Genomic DNA, 27,969 nt, shown 5'->3' with positions numbered 1-27,969 from the left:
GCACAGTCTCACTGGCCCACACTCAGCTTTACAGTAGCAGTAGCAGCAGCTCCAGCCCTAGCTCCAGAATTGCCCATCAGCCCAAGTAGAAACCCCTGTATGGCTAGGGAGCCATGTGGAAGGGGTGGGGCTTTGGAGCATATAAGCCCAGTCCCTGAGCCCATACAGGCAATCTGCTCCTGCATCCTGCAGGGTGAGGAGCTCCTGGGAGAGAAGGACTGCTGGAGACTGACAGACAGACACCCAGGGAAGCTGTGATGAGAGGGCTTTAAGCAGGGCTGTCCCTGGGGGGGTGCAAATGAGGGTGACCACCCCAGGCCCCATGGAGCCAGGCAGAGCATCAGTGGCAACTGTGCCATCGCCGCCGGCTTCGCATTCAGCTGTTCGCTACTCCCCTTCCCCCCTGCCACTGGCTTTGTGTGGAATCAGGGTGGGGGTGCAGCCCTGCACAGGCTGACCTGCTTGGGTCGGTTCTGGCTCTAAGGGCGGTATGGCTTGTAGGCAACAGTAACCCTGAGTAGGAAAGACTTTTTCTTGTGAAGTGGCTTGTTTGCATTTACGTTATGTTTTGAGGTTGAGATTGGAGGACCATGGAGGGGTGCCTGGTGGGGCACTCCGTGACACACAACCTAGCTTGGAGTCAGGGATGCTGAGTGCTGAGACAGTGAGAGTAGCCCATCCTGGGGGTTAGGGACCCCAAAGGCTCAGGATATCTGTCTGTTGATCTCCAGCAGCCCTTTTCTCCCAGGAGCTCCCTGCCCTGCAGCATACAGGAGCAGATTGCCTACATGGGCTCAGGGACCAGGCTTTTGTGCTCCAAAGCCCTGCCCCTTCCTGGCATGTGGCTCTCCAGCCGTACCGAGGTTTCTACTTGGGCTGATGGCAGCCTGCCCTCCTCTGCTGCAGCAGCCAGCTGCTTTTCCTTCATAAAGTGACAGGGGCCTTGGCCCCTGTTACACCCTCTTCCTGCTGCCTCCCCCCACCCCCCCAGTGCCATACCTTCCCCACACATGCCCCTCCAGGCCACTTGCCCCTCCTTCTGCCTGTGCACTTGCCTCTGCTCCCTTCCTCTCTGCTACCACTTATCTTCCATAGCTCCAGCTCCAGCCCTGTTCTGGGCCTGGTCCCAGAGCACATTTACTCATAGTTTCATAGGTTCAGAAGGGACCTAAGTAGATCATCAAGTCTGACCCCCTGCTATGGGCAGGAAAAAATCCTAGGGTCAAACAACCCTGGCTAGGTGATTATCTAGCCTCCTTTTGAAGATGGCTACAAAAGGTACCGGTTAGCCAATGTGAACAAGGCCTCACTGGGATCCGGGGACAGCCTCCCTTAACATTATAATAGTTCCACCAGGAATGGCAAGTGAGGAAAAGGGAGGGTACCCCAGGGAGCCAGAGTGGGGGGCAGGAGCCATGTGGCCATGAGGGGGTGCCATGGCTGTCCCTGGGGCATGGTCCTGCTATAGGAGATATGTGGCTAGGGGCAGGTGCCACAGGGGTGCAGGCATGGGGGCAGGTACCGGGGGGCATGTACTGGGGCAGATGCTGGGGGTGGGGAGCAGGCAATGCAGTTGGGAGACCAGGAGCCAGGATGCACAGGTACCAGCAGGGCAGGTAGCAGGGGGCCAAGTGCTCAGGCCACTTAATTCTCTTGACACCTGGCCCCCACACCTCCTCTCCCCCTACAGCTGCTTTCCCTGCTTCAGCAGTGGGGGGAAAATTCAAGATGATCTCCCCAGTAACTAAATTCTATGCATGGAAAGTTATAACACATCTCTAAACGTCTATGTCTAGAATCTAATTATTGGGTGGTTGTCTTAAATTTCAAGTCATGTTTGGGTAAATATGGTATAAAACTTGCTGCAGAAGAAAGCCTCAAAGAAGTGGAGAAGAAGGGAGCTGTTGGTAAATTAGTAATCGCTCCCACTAGCCAGCTGAACTGATTAGTTTCAAAGGTGAGGACATGCTGCACGCCCTCATAGATTTCATAACCTATAAGCATATAAGGGGTGTGCATCAGGAACTAGGAGAACATCTGTTCACTAGGGTATCCCAAGGGAAGCCAAGGTCAAATGATAATAAACTGCTGGAAGACCATTTTAGACTGGACATAAGGAAAAGCTTCTTTACTGTCTGAGTCTCCAGAGTCTGGAATAGACTCTCCCTAGAAGTAGTGCAAGCACCTACTTTGGACACCTTTAAGAAACACTTGGATGGTAATCTTGCTGGGGTGATTTGACCCCAGCTGACTTCCTGCCCCAGACCTAGTGTCTATGAAATCTATGACACTGTTAATTGCCACTGCTCCCCACTGCCAAATTTCTGGACCTGTAGGAAGCCCCACAGGCCAGGCCTGAGATGACACAGCTCAGCGAGCTGGATTTGGCCTGTAGGCCAGAGGTTGAGTATCACTGCATTGTATCATCATAGGCACACAACTGCATACCCTGGTTATACAACTGTGTACTAAAAAACTCCCTGGAAGTTAAAGGCTCAATTCTGAGATTGAGAGCATTATAACTCTTCCTTGTTGTTTGTTGACAGTCTCAGAGTTTCTAGGTATCACCATGTACCAGGTACCACAGGCACATACACTTACTTGCCTGTGGTACAGTGTAACCAGAAACCTTCCATACAGTATTACTTACAAGAGGTAAATGGAGAATCTGAACGGAGCATGACCACATAAGTGTCATCTTCCTTTGCCGCTCCTTCTTGATCACTATTTTCACCATCTGTTGCGTTAATCTGGAAAAAAAAATCAAGTATAGAACACTTTTTAGTGGTATAATCCATAAGTATATTAGTGCAGCATTATCAAGAAAGCCATTACACTGGAAAAAAAGCTAGTTCTATGTAAAAATGTTCTCATTTGATATTCTGCAGAGGTCTGTTCTCTATCAATACTTATGCTATGGCTAAATTCCTTAAAATCCTTCTAAGGAGAAAACAGGGACAGAGTGAGCTCTGTTTAGTGCATGCCCATACATACTGAAAAACAGAACATCAAAGGTGTGTCTGTAAAGCACAGTGTAACTTAACCTAACTTAGCTCATGCAGAGGTATGGATGAGGAAGACTGGCAAATATTACTGGACCTTTTCTGTCTTAAGCTCTTCTCAGAGTGAAGGAACTCTTATGAAGAGCTCTGTATCTTAAACTCTTCAGTTCATTTGTTAACTGGACCTGCATCTCTACATTCCTATTCCAAAGCAAAGAAATAGTTATAGGTCCCCTCTATAGCAGTAAGCATGTGAGCCAATTGTAGCTATATTGCATCTTGTACCCAACTTTGTTTGGGCAGTCTAGCTCAGGTATCACTGCACTGCATTTCACTGTGATAGAGTCTAATTGTGACTTATCGTAAGTGGGGTAAGGAGAGAAAGAGATGAGCTGAGGATCTGTAAGACATTGTGGGATTGTTGAAAAGTGGTCAAGATACAACAATTGATGGAAATCTCATTACAAATAGTTGCCAATTAAGTCTGGTTATACTGTTAGCTCCCATGTCATATTTAAGTGATTTTGTTTTGTCTGTCTGAAAATAAGCATTTAAACTCACAAATCTGCACTTTTCAAATTAATTTAAGTAAAAAGAGGTTCAAACCTACAGGGTGTGTCCAGATGAGTGTGCATGTACCGAGGTGCGTGTTTCCTGTGGGGCAAACAGCAGAGGCTCAAATATTTGTCCCGGGGCAAATTTGCTCCAGTGCACAGCAAATTGACATGAGTGGGGTAGGGGAGGCTGAGGCCAGCACCTGGGCTGGCCCCAGCAGCCTTACCTGGGGTGCTAGGGGCCTCTCAGGGCAGCAGCAGTGTTGAGCTGGTGGCTTGAAGCCTGGCTGGGAGCTAGAGGATGGTTTTGGCTGTCCAGGCTTCATTTCTGGTGGTGCACGCTGCTGCTGCATGTGCTGAGCTGCTTTCTTTAGCAGTGTTTCTTTTTTACACCAGGATCTAATTAGCAGCATGGTGAATGGGTACATGTGCACTGCGTGCAGTTTGCAGTGCTTCAAACAGGTTTGAGGTGCTGCAAACTGCATGTGTGTGCTCATCAGGACATGCCCATAGTATCTTCAGCAGCACTTTTTCATTTCTGTGTTTCTGTTTGTGGTCCAACCCAGAAGCAACTGTTCATCCACTGTTACATAAGGGGGGTAGGATTATAGTCAATTTTGACAGGTGTAACAGGAAAAATGTATCCCTATTTTAAGGCCTGACTGTCAAGAAGCTACATATGCAAATGTGTCTATACCGCATGCAGACAGATATACCTAGTACATATATACTAGGTATGCCTCCATGTTCATTAATGCGCTTTTGCTATTGTGCATTAAATTTAGTACCTGTAATGTGAGGTACTAACTAAATACTCACTAGGCTGCCCTAAGGAGTATTATTGTGGTTTTTGCTGTGATGCTCTAATGGGCAGTAAAATAGGCTACTGAGCATTAAAGCACAAGTGTAGATGTGCCCACTGCTATTTAGTAAGTAGTGCATAAAGTAGATCTGTTAAAAGTTGCAATATCTCTTTAGAAGCTTCACAATAGATTCTGTTCCGTGGAAACTGCATTATGAGGTTATACTTAAAAGGAAAAATTGAATCCTCAATAATAATGGATCAGTCTTCAATCCTGAAAGGGAATGTTTACTCCTGGGGTTGATTTCTGCCTACAGAACCAACACAAAAGAAGGAAATTAATGGCATGCCCCATTTATCCTTTAGCTTGTAAGGATTCATGGTGAGCATATTCACAGATTAGAAGGTCAGAAGATCATACAGTCTGATCTTCTATCTAATATAGGCCACATACTTCCTTGAATTAATTCCTGTTCGAAATACAGCATAGTTAAAAAAGAAAGTCAACTTGTTAAAAATTGTCAGCGGTGGACAATCTATTACAGTGCTTGGTTTATTGTTTCAATAGTCAAATACTCTTAATGACAAATTGTACTTTAGTTCTAGTCTGAATGTATGCGGTTTCAACTTCTAACTACTGAAATTTGTTATATCTTTTTCTAATAGACTGAAAAGCATCCTTTTCAAATCTAATTATAATCTAAAGATACCTGTGTAGCAAACAAGCTAACCTTTTCGTGGTTAAACAGATTGAGCTGCCAGGGTTTCTCATTATAAATCTTGCTTGCCAAACACATAATAATTTTGGCAGCTCTTCTCTGAACTTTCTCCACTTTCAAAATTCTCTTGGATGTAGATCCAAGACTGGATACTATTCCAGTAGTGATCATACCAGTACCAAATGCTGCAGCATTAAATTTTTAGCCATCAGCAAGTCTGACTGCAGAGGAGGTTTGGCCAGTAATCACTTAGAGCAAGTCAGTGTAGAAGGCTAGGGACAGAAGTTACACATAAACCAATTTAAGTGATCAGAAATTGGTTTAAACTTGTAGCAGAACAGAAGTTCAGTGTACATAAACCAGTTTCAAAATGGCTGAAACTGGTTTAAGATAAACCTGGCTGAATGTAGCATCAGACTAAACTGATTTGGATCAAACCAGTTTACGGAACTTCTGTCCCAGACCCTTTTTAGTTTAAGTTAAATCAGAGTCCCCCAGCATCCCAGCATGCTGTCTGCTCCAGAGAGCAGAGCTAGCCCTGCCCCTCTGCTCCCAGCCAGGGTGGGGGCATGGCCAGATGCTGGACAGCATGACCCCTAAGGCAAACGGGCAGGGAGAGGGTTTATTGCCCCCTTTCCCTCTCCCCCCAGAGGACTGCAGCTGGGGTATGCCTGCCCAGGGCAGAGTAGCCCCTGTTAGGATCCCCCCTCCGCCCTGCCAGCTGCCTGCCTTGCCTGGCACAAAGTTCATCATGCCTGTAGCTGCCTGGGCCAACTTGGAGGCGCTGGCGGGCTGGAGCCCAGCACCCACCTACTGCGGGATTTCATGTGCCCTCAGTGTCTGCCACCACTGTTGCATTCCCTGCACGGTGCCTGCAACAAGCAAGTCTATTCAGCCAGTCTGGCTGCCTAAGCGCCCACCTGCAGCTCCGCGTCACTGCCTGTGTGTGCTGGGCTGGGCTGGGCTGGGCTGTCATAGAGCTGCAGCTGCTTGGGAAGAGGCTGGCCCAGGATAGGCCAGGCTATGGGGGCAGGTCTCTTCCCAGCCAGCTGCGGCTCCATGACACATATTCAGGCTGTCATATAGCCAAAAAGGTCAGTTTCATTCAGTGGTTGTGTCCAGACCAAGCAGAACTGTCATGTGCCTCTGCCTGTGCCTTTAAGATAGCCCCGGTATAATTCTGAGCTTCTTCCTTTCCCAGCCAAAACAGTAACATAATGCAGAGTTTAAAATACATATAGCCACTCTATTAACTAAAGTAATGGATAATATTCAATTACTCTCAGAGATACCCTATGTTCTGTAGACTAGAGAACCTCCCCAAGAAAGAATACTACTGCTATCAGAAGGCATTAAGTCCACAAGTTGTGGTTATGTCACATCCTTGAGATCAGCAATCTCAACCTGTTCCTAGATTTTTTTTCTAACTGACAGCATCTTGGGCAAAATGGCTGCCTCAGTGTCCCTTACTTCCCTCCCTTCTTGAATTTGGAGAAGTAACCCTATTTCTCCACAGTATGTTCCATCTGGGGTGACAATCTCAGATGACTTCAGAGGTACTCTTTTGTCACAACTGAAACTGTTAAGATTGTAGATATACATGGCATCATTTTTATGCAGTGACAGGTCCTGGAACTCCACCTTATTCAGGCTTTTGGTTTATCTTATCCATCTCCTGTCTATCTGCAAGACCCCAAGTGACCAACAGTGCTTTCAGTTCTGCTATGATTAAAGCCACTTCTCCCTCTTTTTAGAATAATATGCAAGTATTTGCTGTTCTTTCAATTACAGATAATTACTTTGCTAAGTATTATGTAGAGGGAAAGACTTTAATGACTGCAAAAATTATTGAAAAGTTATTTCTGTTTTACAGGATTTAAAACAGACTGATTTCAAGGTGTTTGTTTACTACAATTTGGACGCAAATAATAATGATTTTTATGATTTAATACAAAATATATTTTGTTTTTTGCCAATTTTATTATTTTCTCTTGTTTTAATTAGATCTTCATAGTACTATTGGGTTCAGCCCAACAATTTGATTTAAGAGTAACAACACTGGCATTTAAATGTTTTGGATAACATTTAGCGTTACGTTAAAACTTCTGTGCGATTATGATCAAATCAGAAAAAGACAAGCCATAATACTAATGCATTATCTTAAAAGCATCATTAATTAAGCAGTGAATGATAAGTAGACTCTGACCCTAGTCTGAAACATGCCTATTTTATACTGTTCCTACCATCGTTACTTCAGCCATTCAACCTAGGATATTACACATACTTATATACACCATGATAATAGATTAATTTAGTTAAGCAAAAACTCTGCCGTTAATACATTTTTACAATTACCTCTTATCTCTGTTCCATATCAGCTCTGTGCTCGTTTCTTAAGGACTTCTCATATCAGTTTGGTACTCTTAGAGTACAATCTTATTTCACTTTCTGTGCCCAATTTAATTACTTATTTTTGTTGATGTACATCCTGTCATATCCAAATGGCTCAAAGCAGCTATGTGCCAATGGTAATGTTGGCATTTAGGCAGTTGTGTAAACATCCACACAGCAAGTAAGTAGGCCTGTGCGAAGTGGAAAGCATTTGGTTTGGATTTGGATTTGGCGGGACAGTGATTCGATTCAGTGATTTGAATCACTGTCCCTATTTGATTCAGCTGAATCTGAATCCGAAGATATTTGCCACCAAATCTTATAGATTCATAGATTCACAGATGCTAGGGTTGGAAGGGACCTCAACAGATCATCAAATCCGACCCCCTACCTAGGCAGGAAAGAGTGCTGAGGACAGATGTCCCCAGCCAAGTGCCTGTCCAGCCATCTCTTAAACACACCAAGGTAGGAGAGGGCATCATCTCCCTTGGAAGCCCATTCCAAATTTTGGCCACCCTTATCATCAAGAAGTTTTTCTGATATATAGCCTAAATCTGTTCTCTGTCAGTCTGTGGCCATTGTTTCTTGTTACCCCAAGAGGTGCCCTGGTGAACAGAACATCGTACCCCTAATGAATTTGTAGGCAGCCACAAGATCACCTCTCAGCCTTCTCTTGCAGAGGCTGAAGAGGTCTAGGTCCCTCAGTGTCTCCTCATAGGGCTTGTCCTGTAAGCCCCAAACCAACATAATTCAGCCATAGACTATACAGGCAGGCAGTGCTGGTGGGAGCAGCTGGGGGAGCAGCCGGACGAGCCCTGACTTGAGCCGGCAGACCTGGGAGAAGCCGTGGCTCATCCAGCTGCTCCCCCAGCTGCCCCCCAACCAGGGCAAGGCAGGCATTGCTGGCAGCCATGGGCGCTAGGGGGTTAGGGGGAATGATCTGGGAGCTGGGGGAATGAACAGGGGCTTCCCCCCAGCTCCTGGCTTGATTCCCCAGTTCCTGGTTTGAACCCCCAGCTCCCAATCATTCCCCCAGCTATGTGCCTTTTCCTAGAGCTGCCAGCACTACCTGTCTCACCCAGGAGGGGGCAGCCAGGGGAGCAGGGCAGCCAGATAAGCCGTGGCTTCTCCTGAGGCTGCTGGCTCAAGCTAGGGCTCATTTGGCTGCTCCCCCAGCTGCTTCCATTGGCACTGCCTAGTGTCCACCTGTACAGTCTATGGTTGAATCTCTGAATCTCTCCAAATATCTCTGAATTAATTCAGAGGCTTCCGATTCAATTCTGAGAGATGAATGGGTCTCCCAATTTGATTCAGATTCGGCTGCTAAATCAGGCTGAATCTCCTCCGAATTGAATTGGCTACCGAAGCTTTGCACGGCCCTACTAGTAAACATCTACAGTAGGCTTTGCACACCCAGCTCTGCACTTGATTGGAAGTCTGGTGGGGAGAGCAGGTAAGAAGGATAACCTCCATGTTTTAGCTCCAATAACCACCTAGTAATAGCATCTGCCCACAAAATGGGAGACCCCCGTTCAACCCCCTTCCCTCCCCAAAAGGAGCTCCAGTCTTCACCTCTGTGCACAATACTCTAATGATCAGGCCATCGGTTAATGCCTCTAACCTTCCAATCATTCTACTCCTTTTATTAACTGTTTGGGACTTTTTTTCCACTAGAGCTCAGACAGCCTCTGCTTGGATCACTCACATTCACACAGATCAGGATTCCATATGAGCTGGCAATTGTGGAAGACCAACTGTAGGACAGTCCTATTTCTGCCAACAGGCTTGGGATAACTGTTTATTAAATCATTTAGAGTAGGATCAGCATGCATACTAAAAAAAGGAAACCTTTACTGTGGTAACTATGATTCTTAAGCTGTGTTCTCAACCAAGTCTACAGCTTGTCCCTCTTTCTCTGTTACTTTAAGTCCTATTCTCTTAACAAAACAACCAAGCAGATGTTGAAGCATTTACATCCCTGAGTACCTCAGCTCTAGTGGTCATGAGGGTACAAGAGGCACAGACATGCCCACAGCAAGCAGCACTGCAAAAAAAAAAAAATCAACCCAAACCATCATACGTGAATTTAGAATAGAATTTAGATGGATAATGTGACTCTATGAAGTCTATTGACTGTGAACTTCTTTCTAGAGATGATAACAAATGAACAACAGAGATGAGACCTATTTGAAATCCAACACTAAATGTGGATCCCAAGTTTGTCTTACACACACGTGTGCCCCCTTACCTGACCCGGAGCGGAGGCGAGAGCAGCAGAAGCGAACAGAGCAGCAGTGGGGGCAGCAGCAGCTGATCTCCCTAAGGTAAGTGGGGCAGAGGGACGGACGCAGCTGAGCCGGATCCGGAGGGGAAGCCCCCTGGATCCCTCTTAGCTGAGCCAGTAGGGAGCCGCGCTCCAAGCCGCGCAAACAGATGCAGTCTGTAAGACCACGCCGGCGTTTGCGCTGGAGGGGGAGCAGGAGGGGCCCAGAGGCTGACTCGTGTTAGCACAGGGCAGAGGACCCGAACTCAGCTAGAAACTCAGCGACTCCTACGATAGTGTCGACACAGAGTGCTGCCAGGGCCCCTGCCCGGGGGGGCGTGGCCTTCCCGGGGCTTGTCTGAGGCCTCCACCCAGATGGAGCCCACGGGGGGGCTGGCATCTCCCAACCCCCTGGCCTGCGGGAGCTGCCCAGCAAGGCCTGGGGGGGCAGGGACTGGAGACCCCCACACCTGTCCTGCAGGTGCCCACCTTAGGGCCCTGGAGGCACGGGTGAGGGAGCTTCAGGAGGAGGTTAGCAGGCTGAGGGGAATCCGACAGGTAGAGGAGGAAACTGACAGATATTTTCTTTCCCTGCAGGGTTGTATGACCAAGAAGGATGTACCTCAAGATGAGCCCTCCACTGCTAAGTGGCAGACGGTCACCTCCCGTGCCAGGGCTGCTCGAAACACGGCAGCACCAGTTCCTCCAGTCCCGCTGGAGAACAGGTACGAAGCCCTGGCAGCCCAGGAGGAGGAGGAAGGAGAGGACGAAACCGGGGAGGAGGCAACTCCATGCTCACCATGTCCTGTGCAAGCTGAAGGAGGCAAGAAGGCCAGGAGGAAGAAGTGTCGCGTGATCGTCATTGGTGACTCCATCCTGAGAGGTACGGAGGGCCCCATCTGTCACCAGGACCCCTCGGCACGTGAGGTATACTGCCTACCTGGAGCGAGGATTCAGGACGTGAAAGGGATGCTCCAAACTGTAATCCAGCCCACCAATTATTACCCCATGGTCCTAGTCCATGTGGGCACTAACGATGCGGCCAGAAGGAGCCCTGATCACCTGATGGAAGACTACCACGCCCTGGGGGGCGTGCTGAAGGAGATGGGCGCACAGGTGGTTTTCTTTTCTATCCTGCCAGTGAGTGGACGAGGCAGACGGCATGAAACGTGCATTGCGGAGACCAACTGGCGGCTACAGGAATGGTGCTTTGAGGAGGGCTTTGGCTTCCTCAGCCACGACTGGCACATCACGACGAGAGACATGCTGGGATGGGATGGGCTCCACCTTTCCCCTAAAGGTAAGTGTGTGTTCTCTTCTAGGTTGGTGGACCTCCTCCGGCGGGCTTTAAACTAGGCTTGTTGGGGTAAGGGAAAGATGAGGGCGGAGGAAACATCAGACTGCCAGACCAAACAGCACCCACAACTACAGCCCAGCCCAGCCCAGCCCAGACCAATGAGCGAAGCGAATAAACAGGTAAGAGATAGGGGCCAGGGTAACGCTGGGACTAGAGGGTCAGTACACACATCCACAGGAGGCCTCAAATGCCTCTACACAAATGCTCGTAGTATGGGTAACAAGCAGGAGGAACTCACCCTCCTGCTGGCTGACACCAGCCCGGACATAGTGGGGATTACGGAAACGTGGTGGGACTCAACGCATGATTGGGCGGTGAATGTCAAGGGCTATAGGCTGTACAGGAGGGACAGGATAGGAAAGAGAGGTGGGAGCATGGCACTCTATATTAAGGAGGAATATACATCCTCGTCAATTAGCAAGGAGTCGGGGAGGGGCGCTCTGAAATGCTTTGGGTTAGAGTGCAAGGCAGTCTAGGGGAAAGAGACTTAACGGTGGGAGTCTACTACAGACCTCCCAACCAGGGAGAAGAGCTTGACCAGGAATTCTTGGGTCAGCTCACAGAGGTAGTGAAGGCTAAGGATGTGGTAGTCATGGGGGATCTGAACTTCCCAGACATCTGCTGGGAAGAACAGTCAGCCAGGTCTGAATGCTTACGTAGGATCTTGGACAGAGTGCAGGACCTCCGTCTAACCCAGGAGGTGCACAGCCTCACCAGGGGAGACACCTTAGAGTTGGCCACGGGTGATGACCTAGTGAGGGGGCTGTGGGTGCTCGACCACCTGGGTGACAGCAATCATCGCCTGCTGGAATTCACCATCCAGCGCAAGGTGGCAAAGGCATGCAGTACAGCAGCGGCCCTAGATTTTAGGAGGGCAAACTTCAACGAGCTAAGGAGGATAGCTGGAGAAGCGCTGAGGTCCCGGAGGGGAGGGGAGCCAGGTGTCCAAGGAGAGTGGTCGCTCCTTAAGGAGACAATCCTCCAAGCCCAAAGGAGGGTAATCCCGATGAGGATCAAAGGGAGCAGGAGAGCACACAAGCCTTCATGGCTCACCAAAAGCATCTGGGAATGTCTCCTTGCTAAAAAGGAGGCTTACACCTAATGGAAAGAAGGGGTCATCACCAGGGAGGACTATTCCGTAGTTGCTCGGGGATGTAGGGGGGTAGTTAGGAAGGCCAAGGCAGAGATGGAACTGGGACTAGCTTCCCAGATTAAGGACAATAAGAAGTCCTTTTTTAAATACATAGGGGGTTAAAAGAAGGTCCTGGGTAATGTGGGGCCCTTGCAGGACGTGTTGGGAAATCTGGTCGTCACACCAGACGGCAAAGCTAACATGTTTAATGATTTCTTTGCCTCCGTCTTCCTAAGTAGGGACCAGAACAGCCACCTCCCTGCTGGGCCCCCCTCGGGCCCTGGGGGAGGCGCACCTGGGCCATGGGTTAACGAGGATTTAGTTAGGGAGCTTCTGGAGGGGTTGGACGTATTCAAGTGAGCCGGTCCGGATGATCTCCATCCTAGAGTTCTAAAGGAACTGGCTGAGGTCATTGCAAGTCCCCTGGCATGGCTTTACGAGCACTTGTGGTGCTCTGATGAGGTACCGGAGGACTGGAAGAGGGCCAACGTGGTTCCCATCTTCAAAAAAGGCAGGAAGGAGGACCCGGGAAACTATAGGCCGGTTAGTCTTACCTCGATCCTAGGCAAGCTGTTCGAGAAAATTATGCTGGCACACATCCATGAGGGGCCAGCTGGGGACTGCATGCTTAGGGGCAACCAACATGGGTTCATCAGTGGAAGGTCCTGTCAGACCAACCTGGTGGCCTTTTACGATCAGATCACCAGATCATTAGATGCAGGGGTAGCAGTGGATATAGTCTTCCTGGACTTCCGGAAGGCTTTTGACACTGTCTCTCACCCCGTTCTCATTAAGAAACTGGGGGGCTGTGGTGTAGACACCCACACAGTCAAATGGGTCGCCAACTGGCTGGAGGGCCGCACCCAGAGGGTGGTAGTGGATGGGTCCTTCTCAACCTGGAAGGACGTGGGCAGTGGGGTTCCGCAGGGCTCGGTCCTCGGGCCCACACTGTTCAATATCTTCATCAGTGATTTGGAAAAGGGGGTAAAAAGCACCCTGTTCAAATTTGCTGATGACACTAAGATGTGGCGGGACGTGGGCACACTGGAAGGATGCAACAGGCTACAATCAGACCTAGACAGGTTACAAGGGTGGGCGGATGAGAATAGGATGGGATTCAACACAGACAAGTGCAAGGTGATGCACCTTGGGGGAACAACCGGCACCATACCTACAGGTTAGGGAACTCCCCTCTTGTCAGCACAGAGGCGGAAAAGGATCGTGGAGTCATCATTGACTCCAAGATGAACATGGGCTGGCAGTGTGGGGAGGCAGTCAGGAAGGCCAACCGCACCTCGTCATGCATCCACAGATGCATCTCGAGCAGGTCCAAAGAGGTGATTCTCCCCCTCTATGCGGCACTGGTCAGGCTGCAGTTGGAGTACTGCGTCCAGTTTTGGGCGCCGCACTTTAAGAGGGATGTTGACAGCATGGGGAAGGTCCAGAGGAGGGCCACTTGTATGATCAGGGGACAGCAGGGCAGGCCCTATGAGGACAGGCTGTGGGACCTGAACCTGTTCAGCCTCCAAAAGAGAAGGCTGAGGGGGGATCTTGTGGCCTGTTATAAACTAGTCAGGGGGGATCAGCAGGCTTTGCGGGAGTCACTGTTCCCCCAAGCACTGCCAGGAGTGACCAGGAATAACAGTCACAAGCTGGCAGAGGGAAGGTTTAGGCTAGATATCAGGAAGCGCTACTTCACGGTCAGGGCGGCTAGGATCTGGAACCAACTTCCAAGAGAAGTGGTGCAGGCTCCTACCCTGGGGGTTTTTAAGAGGAGGTTAGATGAACATCTTGCTGGGGTTGTTTGACCCCAGTACTCTTTCCTGCCATGGCAGGGAGTCAGACTAGATGATCTGCTCAGGTGCCTTCCGACCTTAGAAACTATGAAACTAAGTGGAACTTATCTCAATAGTGAGTTGAGACAAAAATTCTGATGTATGCTCTGGAACTATGGAACCCTGAGCTTATGTTTTTTCTATAACCCATTTAAGTGCAAGCAGACATCTTATGAAAAGATGCAAAGGAGGTGCTTATGCTGTCAAATTAGTCAGTATAAATAAGCAGTAACTCTAGTGACATTAATGAAGTTACACAAGTGTAAAACTTATACAACAGAAGAGCAAAATCAAAGCAAATCTGTAAATGCACTGGTAGTCGAGCAATATTTTTGGGCCTTTCTGTAGCTATACAAATTTTACATAATGGGATTAGTTCTTCTAGCACTCAGAAATCTGGTATACAGGCAACCCCTGCTTAGCGCTCTTAATTGGTTCCTGAAAAAATGAGTGTTAACCAAAACAAGCGTTAAGCAAAATCAAAAGTATTTGACAACCCAAGATGGCGACCGCAAGTGTTTTTAATGACCCACGATAGCAACTGCGGGGGTTATAGCAAAACTTGCTGAGCACTAAGTGAAATCAGGTATCAATTTAAAATGAGCTTTATAGTGAAATAGCACTAAGCAAAATAGCGTTAAGTGGGGATTGCCTGTAATTTTATGAAAATCAATGGCCATGATGCTCAGATGATGGAAAACTTACATAGCTCCAGTGAAAACCATGAAGCTATACTGCTTTACGTGGATTTTGAATTTGGCTTGCTACTTCCTGTGGTGTAAAAGTATGTAGAAGGAGAAATCAGCTCAAAAACGTTAAATAACTGGGAAAAATGTGCTTACTTTTAAGTCACACAAAAGATTCCTGAATATCAACACAGGACACTGAAATATGATATTAACAAACAGATTTTTAATTGAAGGACTTAAGAGAATAATGGTGGTCCAGTCATGCTAAGTTTTGGGTATACTTTGGGAAATTGATGAGATATATTATTGTGAAGTCTGAAAATTTGCTATTTTAGTATTTTTGGTATATGCAAAAACCAGACAGCATGCAACCATTTAATTCTATTCAGTGTTATACAGTAATACAGGGCTATAGGCTTCTCATGAATACAGATTTTCTGTAAGGGTCTGGTGGTATGAGAAATGTCTTTTTCTACTGCCTAGCATAACATTTATCATTCTTGTTTATATTCATGCCATGCACTGTATACATTTCAAAACTTAAGAATAGTGCAGAGAATGGAAAAAAGGCTCATGCAAACTGCCCATAAACAAAAAAAATCATATTATTTTCAGTACTTCATACACATGGTTTTGTTCAAGTGCAATTAAATTCAAAACTTGAATAGAATCCAAATATCTTAAGATTTTGTCTTTGTAAGCTTGTTTCAAAGCTTACAACTGGCAGTTGGCTCAAAAGTGGAGAAGTTTTTTGTTCTACATTATGGGAGGCCATGTTTTTCTTGTCACGCCAGAGACACTTTGAATATGTACCCAGCAATATCAAATGAAAAAACCAAGCATGGTGATAAAGTACTAGGATTGTCACTCTGTCAATTGTTGGACATTTCATTTTTCTACCATTGCCATAATTTCATCCATGCCATAGACAGAGGATCTTCTGCATAAAACCAATAATTTCTCACTAAGACTACCCTCAACAATTATTGAAAAATAAGTATGACCAAGTAGAATTACCAGACAGTCACTTAGTTTTGATATTTCTTCACAATTCCCTCTCACAAAAAAGTAGGGTCAAATTCTGCCTTTACTTACATTCATACATCTCTCACTTGTCTTTTGAGATTGAGATGAAAATAAATATTTCCTTAAAAAAATGGGCATTTGAAAGATACACTTTTTGTTTTTAACAGCTCTACAGGAGTTCTTTAAAACATGTGTGAAAGCTAATAGTACGAAATACCTGGGGTTTAAATGTTGGGAATACTGAGAAGGGGGATTGCATCTTGAATCAGCAGACTGTTTTGGAATACAGTGCCAAAGTACTGGCAATGAGCTGGGAAGACTCAAAAATACATAAATACGAGAGAGGTGAAAATGCAGCTAAATGTCAAGTTTTCCATTTGAAACCATCTGTATTCCAGGATATAGTCAAACCCGGACTCATCCGACTTCCATATTTACAGTTAAAACATATATCTCTGCATACACATGCTGCGACTGAAGTGAAGATAGAGCCCTAAGATTAGGCTCATTATGTACATTAAGATAGAAAACGAGCTTGAATCTGCTACCACTATTTGGCTGTCACAAAGTCACTTCTCATTTTTTTTGGTTTACAAAAAAATAGAGCTAAAAACCCAAAATTCAAACTCTGTGTGATACAAACACATTCAGTGCATGGGTTTAGAAATGTTTCTGCCATTAGTATTCCCTATACTCAAAATGGGTAATACCATTAAACTTCTCTCTCTAATATAACAACATATTTTAGAGTAGACCTGCTATAGTCAGCGTCACCTTGGATTTTTGGCATACCCAATATATTATGCCTATTTTAGTACTTAGGCTGCTCAACTTGTGTTGTATAAGAAAGTGCATAACCTCAATAACCATCTCACTGGAAACTAATCTGAAATTCTGAAATCCTTTATAGACATAAGTGCTATGTTGCTGTTTCACTGTTACTTCAGTGAGGTACCATATGACAACATATTGGCATAAATGCCAATAGAGACTGTTTGAAATGAGGGTGTGCTGAATGGACATTCTGCTTGTTGCTAACTTCTTCAGGATCTTGGCTCAAATTAGTTTAATTTTAATTCTGAGCACACAGATACACAATTTTTACCCCCTCATCTGTATAGATTTATCTTTGTTACATAGAGGCATGTTGGGAACAAGATCAAACTTGTTCAGTTTAGTTCAGATCATGGTCTTCTGAAGGGCCACATCTACATGAGACTCTAACTGCACAGGTATTACTGTACAAGCATTTAATAATTGCGTACCCAAGTACTAAATGACTGTGTGGTAACTGGAGCTACTGCACAGTAGCATCCCCACATGGCTTTGTGGCGATACTTACTGAGCAACTGCGCAGTTAGCATCATGTCATGGTTCGTGCCCCGCGACACTACTGTGCAGTAGTAACAAGCTACTGAGCAGTAAGTGTCTCATGTAGGTGCAGCCAAGCTATAGGTGAAACAGCAGTAAAGCTGTGTCTGTGACTTTTTTACTCCTATGAAAGTTGTTCTAGTATTTGACTTATCCTTCCATCCTTGGGATAAATGGTTATCAGGCTCTATGGAAACAACTTACATCAAAATCTGACTAAAACATAACCACATCAGTGTCATTTACTTTCATTGCACCTTCTGCCTCACTGACTGCAAAGATACATTTTACCAGGTTTTAAAAGCTCATTTAATTTCTTTCATTTGTTGTTCACTTACTCTCATTTTGGAATTTAGAACAAGCTGGAGTTTGTCACTCAAATAGTAAGTCCCCAAGCAACTTGATTGCAATAAGTTAGCCAGCTTCCTTTACGGAGGAAGAAATGCAGCCCTCACTTCTTCAATAATATACCAAGTACCAGCAGTATTGAATTTAGGGTAAATAGAAGCTTCTACATTCATATACCATTAGTGCATTTGGGGGCCTTAATGTACATAATGAGCCTAATCTTAGGGATCTAATTTTGAAAATGTTAGCCTTGTATTTTATTCAGTCTTCCTTTAACCCTTACCTATATTTAGAATCATAGAATCATAGAAGTAGGGTCGGAAGGGACCTTGTAGATCTTCAAGTCCAACCCCCTGCCACCTAGGCAGGAGAAAAACTGGGCTCAAATGACTCTAGCCAGGTAGGCATCAAGCCACTTCTTAAAGACCCCCAGGGTGGGAGCCAGTACCACTTCCCTTGGAAGTTGGTTCCAGATCCTAGCCGCCCTAACTGTGAAGTAGTTCTTACGGATGTCTGATCTAAACCTACTTTGCAACAATTTATGGCCGTTATTCCTTGTTATGCCAGGGGGTGCTAGGGGAAACAAGGTCTCTCCCAAACCCTTCTGGTCCCCCCTAGTGAGTTTATAAACAGTCACCAAGTCCCCCCTCAGCCTTCTCTTGCGAAGGCTGAACAGGTTCAGGTCCTGCAGTCTCTCATTGTAGGGTCTGCCCTGTTGTCCCCAGATCATGCAGGTGGCCTCCTCTGGACCCTCTCAATGCTGTCCACATCCCTCCTGAAGTGGGGTGCACAGAACTGGACACAGTACTCCAGCTGTGGACTGACCAGTGTCACGTAGAGGGGGAGGATCACCTCCTTGTCCCTGCTAGAGATGCACCTATGGATGCATGACAAGGTCAGGTTAGCCCTGCCAACTGTGACTTCTCATTGTTGGCCCATGTTCATCTTGGAGTCATTAATAAAGACTCCAAGATCCCTTTCTGCCTCCGTGCTCTCAAGAAGGGAGTTTCTCATCTTATAAGTGTGCTGCTGGTTACTACTGCCCCAGTGCAGCACCTTGCACTTGTCAGTATTGAAACACATCCTGTTTTTGTTAGCCCACCCCTGTAACCTATCCAGGTCTTGCTGCAGTCTTTCCCTCCCTGCTAGTGTGCTCACCTCACCCCAAATTTTGGTATCATCAGCAAATTTAAACAGGTTGCTTTTCACCCTGTCGTCCAAATCGCTGATAAAGAAATTGAACAGCGTGGGCCCAAGGACCGAGCCCTGGGGGACTCCACTGCCCACTCCCCCCCGGTCAAATATAACCCATCCACCACCCCCCTCTGAGTACGACCCTTCAGCCAATCTGCAATCCATCTGACTGTGTAGGCATCAATGCCACAGTCTCCTAGTTTTTTAATGAGGATGGGTGGGAGACGGTATCAAAGGCCTTGCTGAAGTCCAGAAAGTCTACGCCCACAGCGACACCTGCATCCAATGCTTTTGTGACCTGATCATAAAAGGCAATCCAGTTGGTTTGACATGACCTGCCCTTAATGAAACCATGCTGGTTGCCCTTGAGCATCATCCCTGAGACTGGCCCATCGCAGATGTGCTCCATGATGATCTTCTCAAAGAGTTTCCCTAGGACTGAAGTAAGACTGACAGGTCTATAGTTGCCGGAGTCCTCCCTCCTCCCTTTTTTAAAGATGGGGACCACGTTGGCTATCTTCCAATTGTCTGGCACCTGGCCTGAGCACCGTGAGCACTCATAAAGCTGTGCCAAGGGCCCTGGAATAAACCCTGCTAGCTCCCTCAACACCCTGGGGTGGAGAGCATCTGGATTCGCTGATTTGAACATGTCTAGCCCTTCCAGAAGCTCTCTAACCCAGTCCTCCCCAACCTGAGGTCTGGAGGCGTTTCCCTTGAGTCTGTCTTGCCTCACAGTGGGGAAGTCCTGGTCCCTGCACAAGAAAACGGAGGTGAAGAATTGGTTAAAGAGGTCTGCTTTCTCCTGTGGCGCAACCACCAGATTGCCCAGAGAATCTTGCATGGGCCCCACATTTCCTGGTGCTTTCTTCATCCTCCCTATATATTTGAAGAAGGACTTTTTATTATATTTGATCTGGGATGCTAGTCCTAGCTCTATGTCCGCATTAGCTTTCCTGACAGCCCCCCTACAGGCCCCCCTAGAGCCCCCCTACAGGCACAAGCAGAGGAGGTATACTCCTCTTTGGAGATAGCACCCCCCTTCCACTGGGCGTACGCCGCCTTTTTGGCAATCAGGCATTCCCGGACACCCTTGGTGAGCCAGGGGGCTTTCGGGCACTCTTGCCCCTCTTGCTTCTTGTTGGGATGGTCACCCCTTGGGTCCTGAGTATTGTCTCCTTAAGGAACGACCACTCAGCTTGGCCTCGAGAAACCCAGCGCCTCTCCCACTAATCTCTTCAACTCGTTGAAGTTGGCCCTCTTGAAGTCTAGGGCTACTGCCTTGCTGCAGGCCCTGACACCCTGTGCTGGATGGTAAATTCCAGCAAGTGATGATCACTATCACCCAGGTGGTCAAGAACCTGGAGGCCCCTTACCAGGTCATCACCTGTGGTCAGGGCCAGGTACAACAGGGCATTTCCTCTGGTGGGACTGTGCACCTCCTGAATTAAGTGGAGGTCCTGTATCTCGGCCAGGAACCTCCTGGAACAGTCCGACCTGACTGACTTTTCCTCCCAGCAGATGTCCGGGTAATTTAAATCACCCGTGACAACTACATCCCTTGCCTTAAGTACTTCTGCAAGCTGGCCTGAAAATTCCTGGTCCAGCTCCTCCCCTTGGTTGGGGGGTCTGTAGTAGACCCCCACCGTTAGATCCTTCTCCCCATGGCCCCCTTGTATCTTGACCCAGAACACTTCAGCTTGCCCCTCCTCTGACCCCATTTTCCTGGCAGAAGATGTGTATTGCTCCATTTACTGCTACATCAAAATGTAATCCTTTTAAGCACCTGCCATTGTGGGTTTCAATTCTTCCTTTAGTTTACAAAAGTAAAAATGGGTGCATCTACACATGAAATTAATGTAACACAATCAACTCTGAAGCTGTTCACACTGGATTTAACTGCTCCTGGTGCAGCATCTACATGTGTGCTTGGGACTGCAGCAACTGGAGCCATGATGAAGCAGCCCCAGGCTGGCTCTGGGTGGTGGTGGCATTGTGGCAGAGGGGCTGTCTGGGGCATGAGGATGCAGAACTTGTGGAGCTGTGTGGCTAAATGGCAGGCAGCCCCCACACTTTAGCACCTTTGTGCCCCAGCCAGCCCCTGTTGTCATCTGTTGGTGTGTTTCAGCTCAGTTATGTAACTGTTTTATTTATTTATTTTTTTCTCTTCTGTATAACTGCCGCGTGGCACTCTCACATTTATGTAACCTTGAAGTCTTAACTAGTAAGCTAAAAAAGCGCTTTGTATTTTTCTCTGTTGGCATTAAGCTACACATGCGCATTTTGTAGATTTTATTTCTTATCTAGAAGTGTTATTTTTGCAGAAATGAAACTTATGTAAAAAGTCTGCCTAGCAATTACTATGTAAAAGAAACTATCCTATCCCTGTATGCTCAGCTTATATCATAGTTAGTGTCACAGAGGCAGTCCAACCAACATCTATAAAGAGGCAAAGAAACAGAAAACAGCAGAGACGACGACCGGAAAACTCTATTGGCCCGATCACCCTATAGACCGGTTCTCAGCCTCTCCGTCTGGGCGTACCCCAGCGAAGACAAAGGCCTCGAAAATCCGACAACTGACAACGATTCACCGTGTTACAGTTTTGTACTGTATATCCCATTCATGAGCTGTTGACCAGTTCTGGGACTACGGAGCCGGCAGCCGCACCTAGCTTTGGACTAGCTCCACTGTTGGAACGCAAGGGCTGGCTCTGGAACCCCGTGAACCAACAGACCCCCTTTGTATCCAGCATACTGTAACTGAAGAAACATCGGAGACTCCACTCCTTGACTGCCTCTCATTGTAGCTTAGACAGCATATCTACGCTCGCTATACTCATATTTACTGCAGCTTCGTTCCAACCGGCCTCCCCTCTTATTCATAAGAGGGTGAGGCCAGGTGAGTGAATAAAATCTTTTTGTTTTATCCTATATCTACTCTATAATAACTTCTATTACTAACATCCAATCTAAATGAGCCGTTGACCAGTTCTGGGACTACGGAGCTGGCAGCCGCACCTAGCTTTGGACTAGTTCCACTGTTGGAGAGCAAGGGCTGACTCTGGAACCTCATGAACCAACGGACACCCTATAAATTAAGAAACATTAACAACTTACTCTAAGTCGTCTACTTGTGCCAACTTGACGAACCTTGAGGGCGGCTATAAAGCTACCTCCAATCCCGCCCCTCAAGCCATGCGCTTGCACAGCTCCGCAAAGCCCGCAGCTCCCCTAAGCGGTGCTGGAACCGCTAGCCCGGCATTCCGCCGCATGGCGTCATGAACAGGATCCCAAGTAGACGATCAGGCCATGCTAGTCTGCATGTGTCCCTGGTGACTGGGACACCGTTCGCCCCCCCAGACCTCTGATGATCTTTGGAATCATCTCGCCTATCATGCGGCAGGCAATAGCGACCCCAAAACACACATCTCCGGTCGCATTTGGGTGAATGAGCCAGAAAGTAAAATCTGGACATGCTTGTTAGCTGCTGCTGCCATGGGGTGTGTAATGGCTGCCCCCAAAGTTATGTTTTCCCCAGTAAATGCAGGGGGAAACGGAGCCCTTGCTGGCGTTCTTCCTTCTAAAGGAGACGCGTTACCAGCCAGCGACAAACAAGCCTCTATCTTAGGGCTCCTTCATAATGCCATAGGAAGACAACCCTCCGGCCAAATTAATCCCCAACAAATACCTGGAACAGGAAAAGCCTATGATAGTCTGGTCCGCTGCCGTCGTAAAAGCCGAGAGGGGAACTAAGAAAAGACCCTTTAGCAAAACTGAACTTGCACCCGGTAAAGCAGTAGAAGTTCTGTTGCGACACTTCATAAATGCCATAGGAGCTATAGGAAATTTAGAATCGCAGCTCCACACAGCATGCTGCAACGCCACCGAATTAGCAGCAGCAAAGGCAGCGGGCATACTAACCAACCCGAAAGAGAGCCTCGAGTACTTAAAGGAGGCGGAGCCACATTTACGCCGCCTCCCAACCGCCCCAGAATATCCAATCATCGAGTGCGAAATGAAAGAGCCACCCCCCGTATTCGGAGCCCAGCCCTCCAGCTGCCATCACCATCACAAAGCCCAACCTTCCAGCTGCCGTCACCGCCACAGAGCCCAACCCTCCAGCTACCTTCATCGCCACGGAGCCCAACCCTCCAGCAACCATCATAACCACGGAGCCCAACCCTCCAGCTATCATCACCACCATGAAGTCACCCTACCCCCCCGCCGTTGTCATCGCACTGCCATTCGTCACTGCATCGCCAGCCATCGCCGCACCGCCATTCGTCACCGCATCACCAGCCGTCGCCGCACCGCCACGGAACTCAACCCTCCAGCTATTATCGCCACGCCGATACCAACAATTTACCCGCCATTGCTGCCAACCGCTCCACCATTAGCTGCCTTACCTGTTACCACCCGAAAAGCTGCCCTACCTGTTACCACTCGAACCCGAAAAGTTATTACTGAAGAAGAAGAGGGAGAAGAAGAAAACGCATCTTCTCCTTCTGAAGACAAAGGAGAAGAAAGAGTGAACAAAGGAGGAGAAAGAGAAGGTACAAAAGAAGAGGGCGAAGGCGAAAGCGACCAACGGGATACAAAAGATAGAAAATCTAAGAGAAAGTCTCACGACCCCATGAAAACAGAATGCACGACCATCGTCTTTAGAACCCGCAGCCGAAGTGAGTTACAAGAACTTTATATGGATACATGAATCGGTCCAGATGAAACCCCTGCCATCTGGTTAGGTCGTCTCATGGTCATACATGCTATAGAAACACTTGACAAGGCAGAAGCACAGTATCTAATGCGACAATCTGGGTGGAGCGGAGGAGTCTGCGTAGATACTGGAATACTAGATACCGAAGAAAAATTGCCCCTGTTATCACCAGCTGCCCTAGCCGTCGGAGCACTTCTCACCTGCCCCTATAGAGTACATGACAGACTCTCTACCCTGCTTGAGCAGCCGAGAGCTTTACAACTCATTTATGCTACGATAGGTTGCTCCTTCCTGCGATGGAATCCCACAGAGAACCCAGTCAGTGATGTGAATTTTAAAGCCTCTACAGACAAGTGGCCGCATAAGTACCTGTTAGATCCCAGCAAAGTCCCAATCACCATGGAAGGAGTAGAAGCAGCATACCAAGTTTATGGAGCCGGGTTTGGGCAAACAGCTCGCCTAGTAATGATTACCGCTGTTGGCAAGCCTAGCAGCACTGTTCTTCATTTACAACGCCAACTAGACTCCCCTGCCAGTCGAGTATTAAAACAACATGCTCTAATCGCGGAACCGCAGTCTTTTACGCCCACTGGAGCCTCACCTCAGTTGCCTTCTCCGTTTCCCGCAGCAGCCTTTCCAACTCAACCGATATGGACACAGCCCTCGAATCAACAGCCAAATCACCCCTCCGCTTGTAGTCCACCTCAACAACCACCAGCCCAAGGACCACCCACTCGAACACCATTAGAACGAGCAAGATTCGGCTTCTTATTGGGATGATCCGGGCTAGACAAGGCTACTCTCCGAAAGCTGTCAGAGGGAGAACAACTGACCCTCGCCATCAAGTTAGGGTGGGATCCTAACCGCCAACCAAAGCCAAAAAACGAGTAGAGGCTGCTGAGGCAACTAAACGAAGACACGTCATTATGGACCAACAAAAAACAAGAAGCACCAGAACCATGGAAGCCCTGATTCCAGCCAAAAGAACTCGTCTGGGTAGCCATACCAGGACCTAATGGAAAGAAGCAGCTGTTATACCAAGGAACAATACAATCTACAGGAACCTATCCAAACACCTACCACATTAAAACCTATGTACCCAATAAGACATTATTAGCCCATCACAATTGGCTGAGTCGTCGCTCTGAGATAAAAGACTAGCTATTTTATTGTACATAGCCTTTATATTTTTCTTTAATTATCCCATTTTTTCTACAGGTATATTGCATGGGACAGCCATTCGGAAAACCCCCATCACCCATCTTGTATATGCGTGTCAACTCCGCAGAAACCACCCCTCCAAAGAAGTGGCCGTATTCTTTAACAACACAATACATCGGCAAGCCTATCCATCGTTCTACTAGCACTGTTCCCATGTGTAACCATCACAACCACCGTACTAAGTCATCTGCCACCTAAAGAACACATTTACAAATGAACTACAGCTATAAACTGACATCCGTCGTGTTATGTTTATCATTACCAACACTCTTTGTTATCCTTTTCCTAGTTACCATACCTGTCCTTACCCCCTTTTCTTCACCTAATACTGTACTTCAACTTTTATCCCTATAGGCTAATGCAACTGGAGAAGAAGAAAAAGAACAAGGATTAACTGCCTGTTTAAAAATTCCCATGTCTGTCCAAGACCCAGTTCTCCCAAATCTCTTGAAGTTCAAAAACTTCCATACATGTATTCCTAAGTGAAATTTCCGGTTCTATTAACTACTCTTGGCTACAAAATTTTACACTTACTAGCCTGTCCTCTGAACCCACTTAAACGAAATGTTTTATTAATGAAACCCCATACGCTTGTTCGGCTATCCCCTGGGGAATTCACCCTAATAGTAACGATTGGTCCCGACCAGACCAGTCACTAACATGGAATCCTTATTTAGTTACTCCACCATAGCACCTCGATCTTACACCACATGGTCAAGCTACCATATCTGTAGTTACCTTATCCCCTCTTATCCAGCCGACGCCCTTAGTACGATGGAATAATTCTTTAACTGTAAATTTATCTCAACCAGGTCCCTTCGGAAATAATTCTTGGTTCGGATTTTATTATCCTACGTTACAAGCAATATTGTTAAACGCTGCCTGCCATGGTATCACACTCCCAATAAAACAACCCGGCCTCCTGGAATGAACAAGACACGCTTTTCCTTTTCCTAAACGGTGCTCAGAATTATTTACTCCAGCACCAATGGGCCTAGCCTGGGCCTGTTCTAATGGAAAAGTATATACAGCTTTACCTGCCACCCTCAGCGCTGTACAATGTTTTCTAGCATCACTTTTATTCTGCCCACCTTTAAAAGCACCTACTGTTTATCCACCAAGTCTTTCTATAAAACACAGAGAAACTAGATCACATGCACCTGTATGGAGTTCCCTAACTCATGGAGAAAAAGTAACTCAAGCTCTTAGTTGGGCCACCGAAAGCCTATTTATTTGAGGAGTCGGTATGATAAAAACCCGCATTGCCCTAGCCCAATTAGCTGAAGAAGTAGAATTATTAGCAAACCGCACAGCTAACAGCCTTTCTCTCTTTAACCAACAATTACAAGCCACCTCCTAAATAACTATTCAAAACCGTCTTGCGTTAGATGCCTTATTACTCCAACATGGTGGCGTATGTCAATACCTCAACCTATCCAATGACCTATGTTGTATTGCAATTCCCAATGTTTCCATTCCACTCAACCAACAAGTTGATAGCATCTGCAAAATAGCTACGCGTGTCAACGGCATCGCTGGCGTTGGCAACAGTCTACTTTCTCAAGTTTTTAATGCACTAGGCTTTAATATCTCATCTTGGCTATCTAACCTACTTTCAGCACTCCTCTTATTATTCATACCTATCATTATCTTTTTATGCGTTTGTTCTTGTAATGTAAAGTATATCCAAAATCGTATAAACTCTGTAAGTGCCTTTACCTACACCAAACTTCCCAGTGAACCCAACGAAGAAAAAGATCTGTTCACTATTAACCCATTTCTAAATGAAACCATTACATAAATGTTCTAGAGCCCCACGGCACGAGGGCATGTAACTGTTTTATTTATTTATTTTTTTTCTCTTCTGTATAACTGCCGCGTGGCACTCTCACATTTATGTAACCTTGAAGTCTTAATTAGTAAGCTAAATAAGCGCTTTGTATTTTTCTCTGTTGGCATTAAGCTACACATGCGCATTTTGTAGATTTTATTTCTTATCTAGAAGTGTTATTTTTGCAGAAATGAAACTTATGTAAAAAGTCTGCCTAGCAATTACTATGTAAAAGAAACTATCCTATCCCTGTATGCTCAGCTTATATCATAGTTAGTGTCACAGAGGCAGTCCAACCAACATCTATAAAGAGGCAAAGAAACAGAAAACAGCAGAGACGACGACCGGAAAACTCTATTGGCCCGATCACCCTATAGACCGGTTCTCAGCCTCTCCGTCTGGGCGTACCCCAGCGAAGACAAAGGCCTCGAAAATCCGACAACTGACAACGATTCACCGTGTTACAGTTTTGTACTGTATATCCCATTCATGAGCTGTTGACCAGTTCTGGGACTACGGAGCCGGCAGCCGCACCTAGCTTTGGACTAGCTCCACTGTTGGAACGCAAGGGCTGGCTCTGGAACCCCGTGAACCAACAGACCCCCTTTGTATCCAGCATACTGTAACTGAAGAAACATCGGAGACTCCACTCCTTGACTGCCTCTCATTGTAGCTCAGACAGCATATCTACGCTCGCTATACTCATATTTACTGCAGCTTCGTTCCAACCGGCCTCCCCTCTTATTCATAAGAGGGTGAGGCCAGGTGAGTGAATAAAATCTTTTTGTTTTATCCTATATCTACTCTATAATAACTTCTATTACTAACATCCAATCTAAATGAGCCGTTGACCAGTTCTGGGACTACGGAGCTGGCAGCCGCACCTAGCTTTGGACTAGTTCCACTGTTGGAGAGCAAGGGCTGACTCTGGAACCTCATGAACCAACGGACACCCTATAAATTAAGAAACATTAACAACTTACTCTAAGTCGTCTACTTGTGCCAACTCGGTGAACCTCAAGGGCGGCTATAAAGCTACCTCCAATCCCGCCCCTCAAGCCGCGCACTCGCACAGCTCCGCAAAGCCCGTGGCTCCCCTAAGCGGTGCCGGAACTGCTAGCCCGGCATTCCGCCACAAGTTACTTACTCTGCTGTAAGATAGTACTGATGGAGACAGTACTACCTTATGGTGGAGCTAATTAATTTACATTGCCCAAATACTAGTGCACATGTGGACAGGGACACTTTACTGCAAAGCTAATTAGTCAACTGCAATAAAGCACATATGTAGATGCACCCATTGACTGACAGGTATTTTGACCAAATGAAACCCAGCTAGCTGGGCCCAGAGTACTGTGCTCCTGTTAAATTTCTCCACTTCACTGTCCAGTCTTTTCTAATACAGTGGGATATCAATCTGAATAACAACAACAATGACAACAACACATTTTCCCAACATTTTGGTATATTAAAAACTGTCATCCCTTGGCTACTCTGTGAAGTAGTCATTGTGACTTC

General features: G+C 46.8%; 1 protein-coding gene across 1 annotated transcript in view; it reads right to left on the bottom strand.

The window, feature by feature from the left end:
* Positions 1 to 27,969, bottom strand: part of BANK1 (B cell scaffold protein with ankyrin repeats 1) — a 360,719-nt gene that overhangs the window by 53,411 nt on the left and 279,339 nt on the right. Inside the window, exon 9 of the mRNA XM_090031887.1 lies at positions 2,651 to 2,750. Within this exon, the coding sequence (XP_089888013.1) occupies positions 2,651 to 2,750 (100 nt within the window). The remainder of the gene's footprint in view (positions 1 to 2,650; positions 2,751 to 27,969) is intronic.

The sequence above is a fragment of the Crocodylus siamensis genome, chromosome 2, assembly GCF_052110815.1.
Source record: "Crocodylus siamensis isolate JL-2025a chromosome 2, ASM5211081v1, whole genome shotgun sequence".
Classification (NCBI taxonomy): Eukaryota; Metazoa; Chordata; order Crocodylia; family Crocodylidae; genus Crocodylus; species Crocodylus siamensis.
Note: the sequence above shows the minus strand (reverse complement) of the source record. Positions and strands in the feature narration are given on the sequence as shown.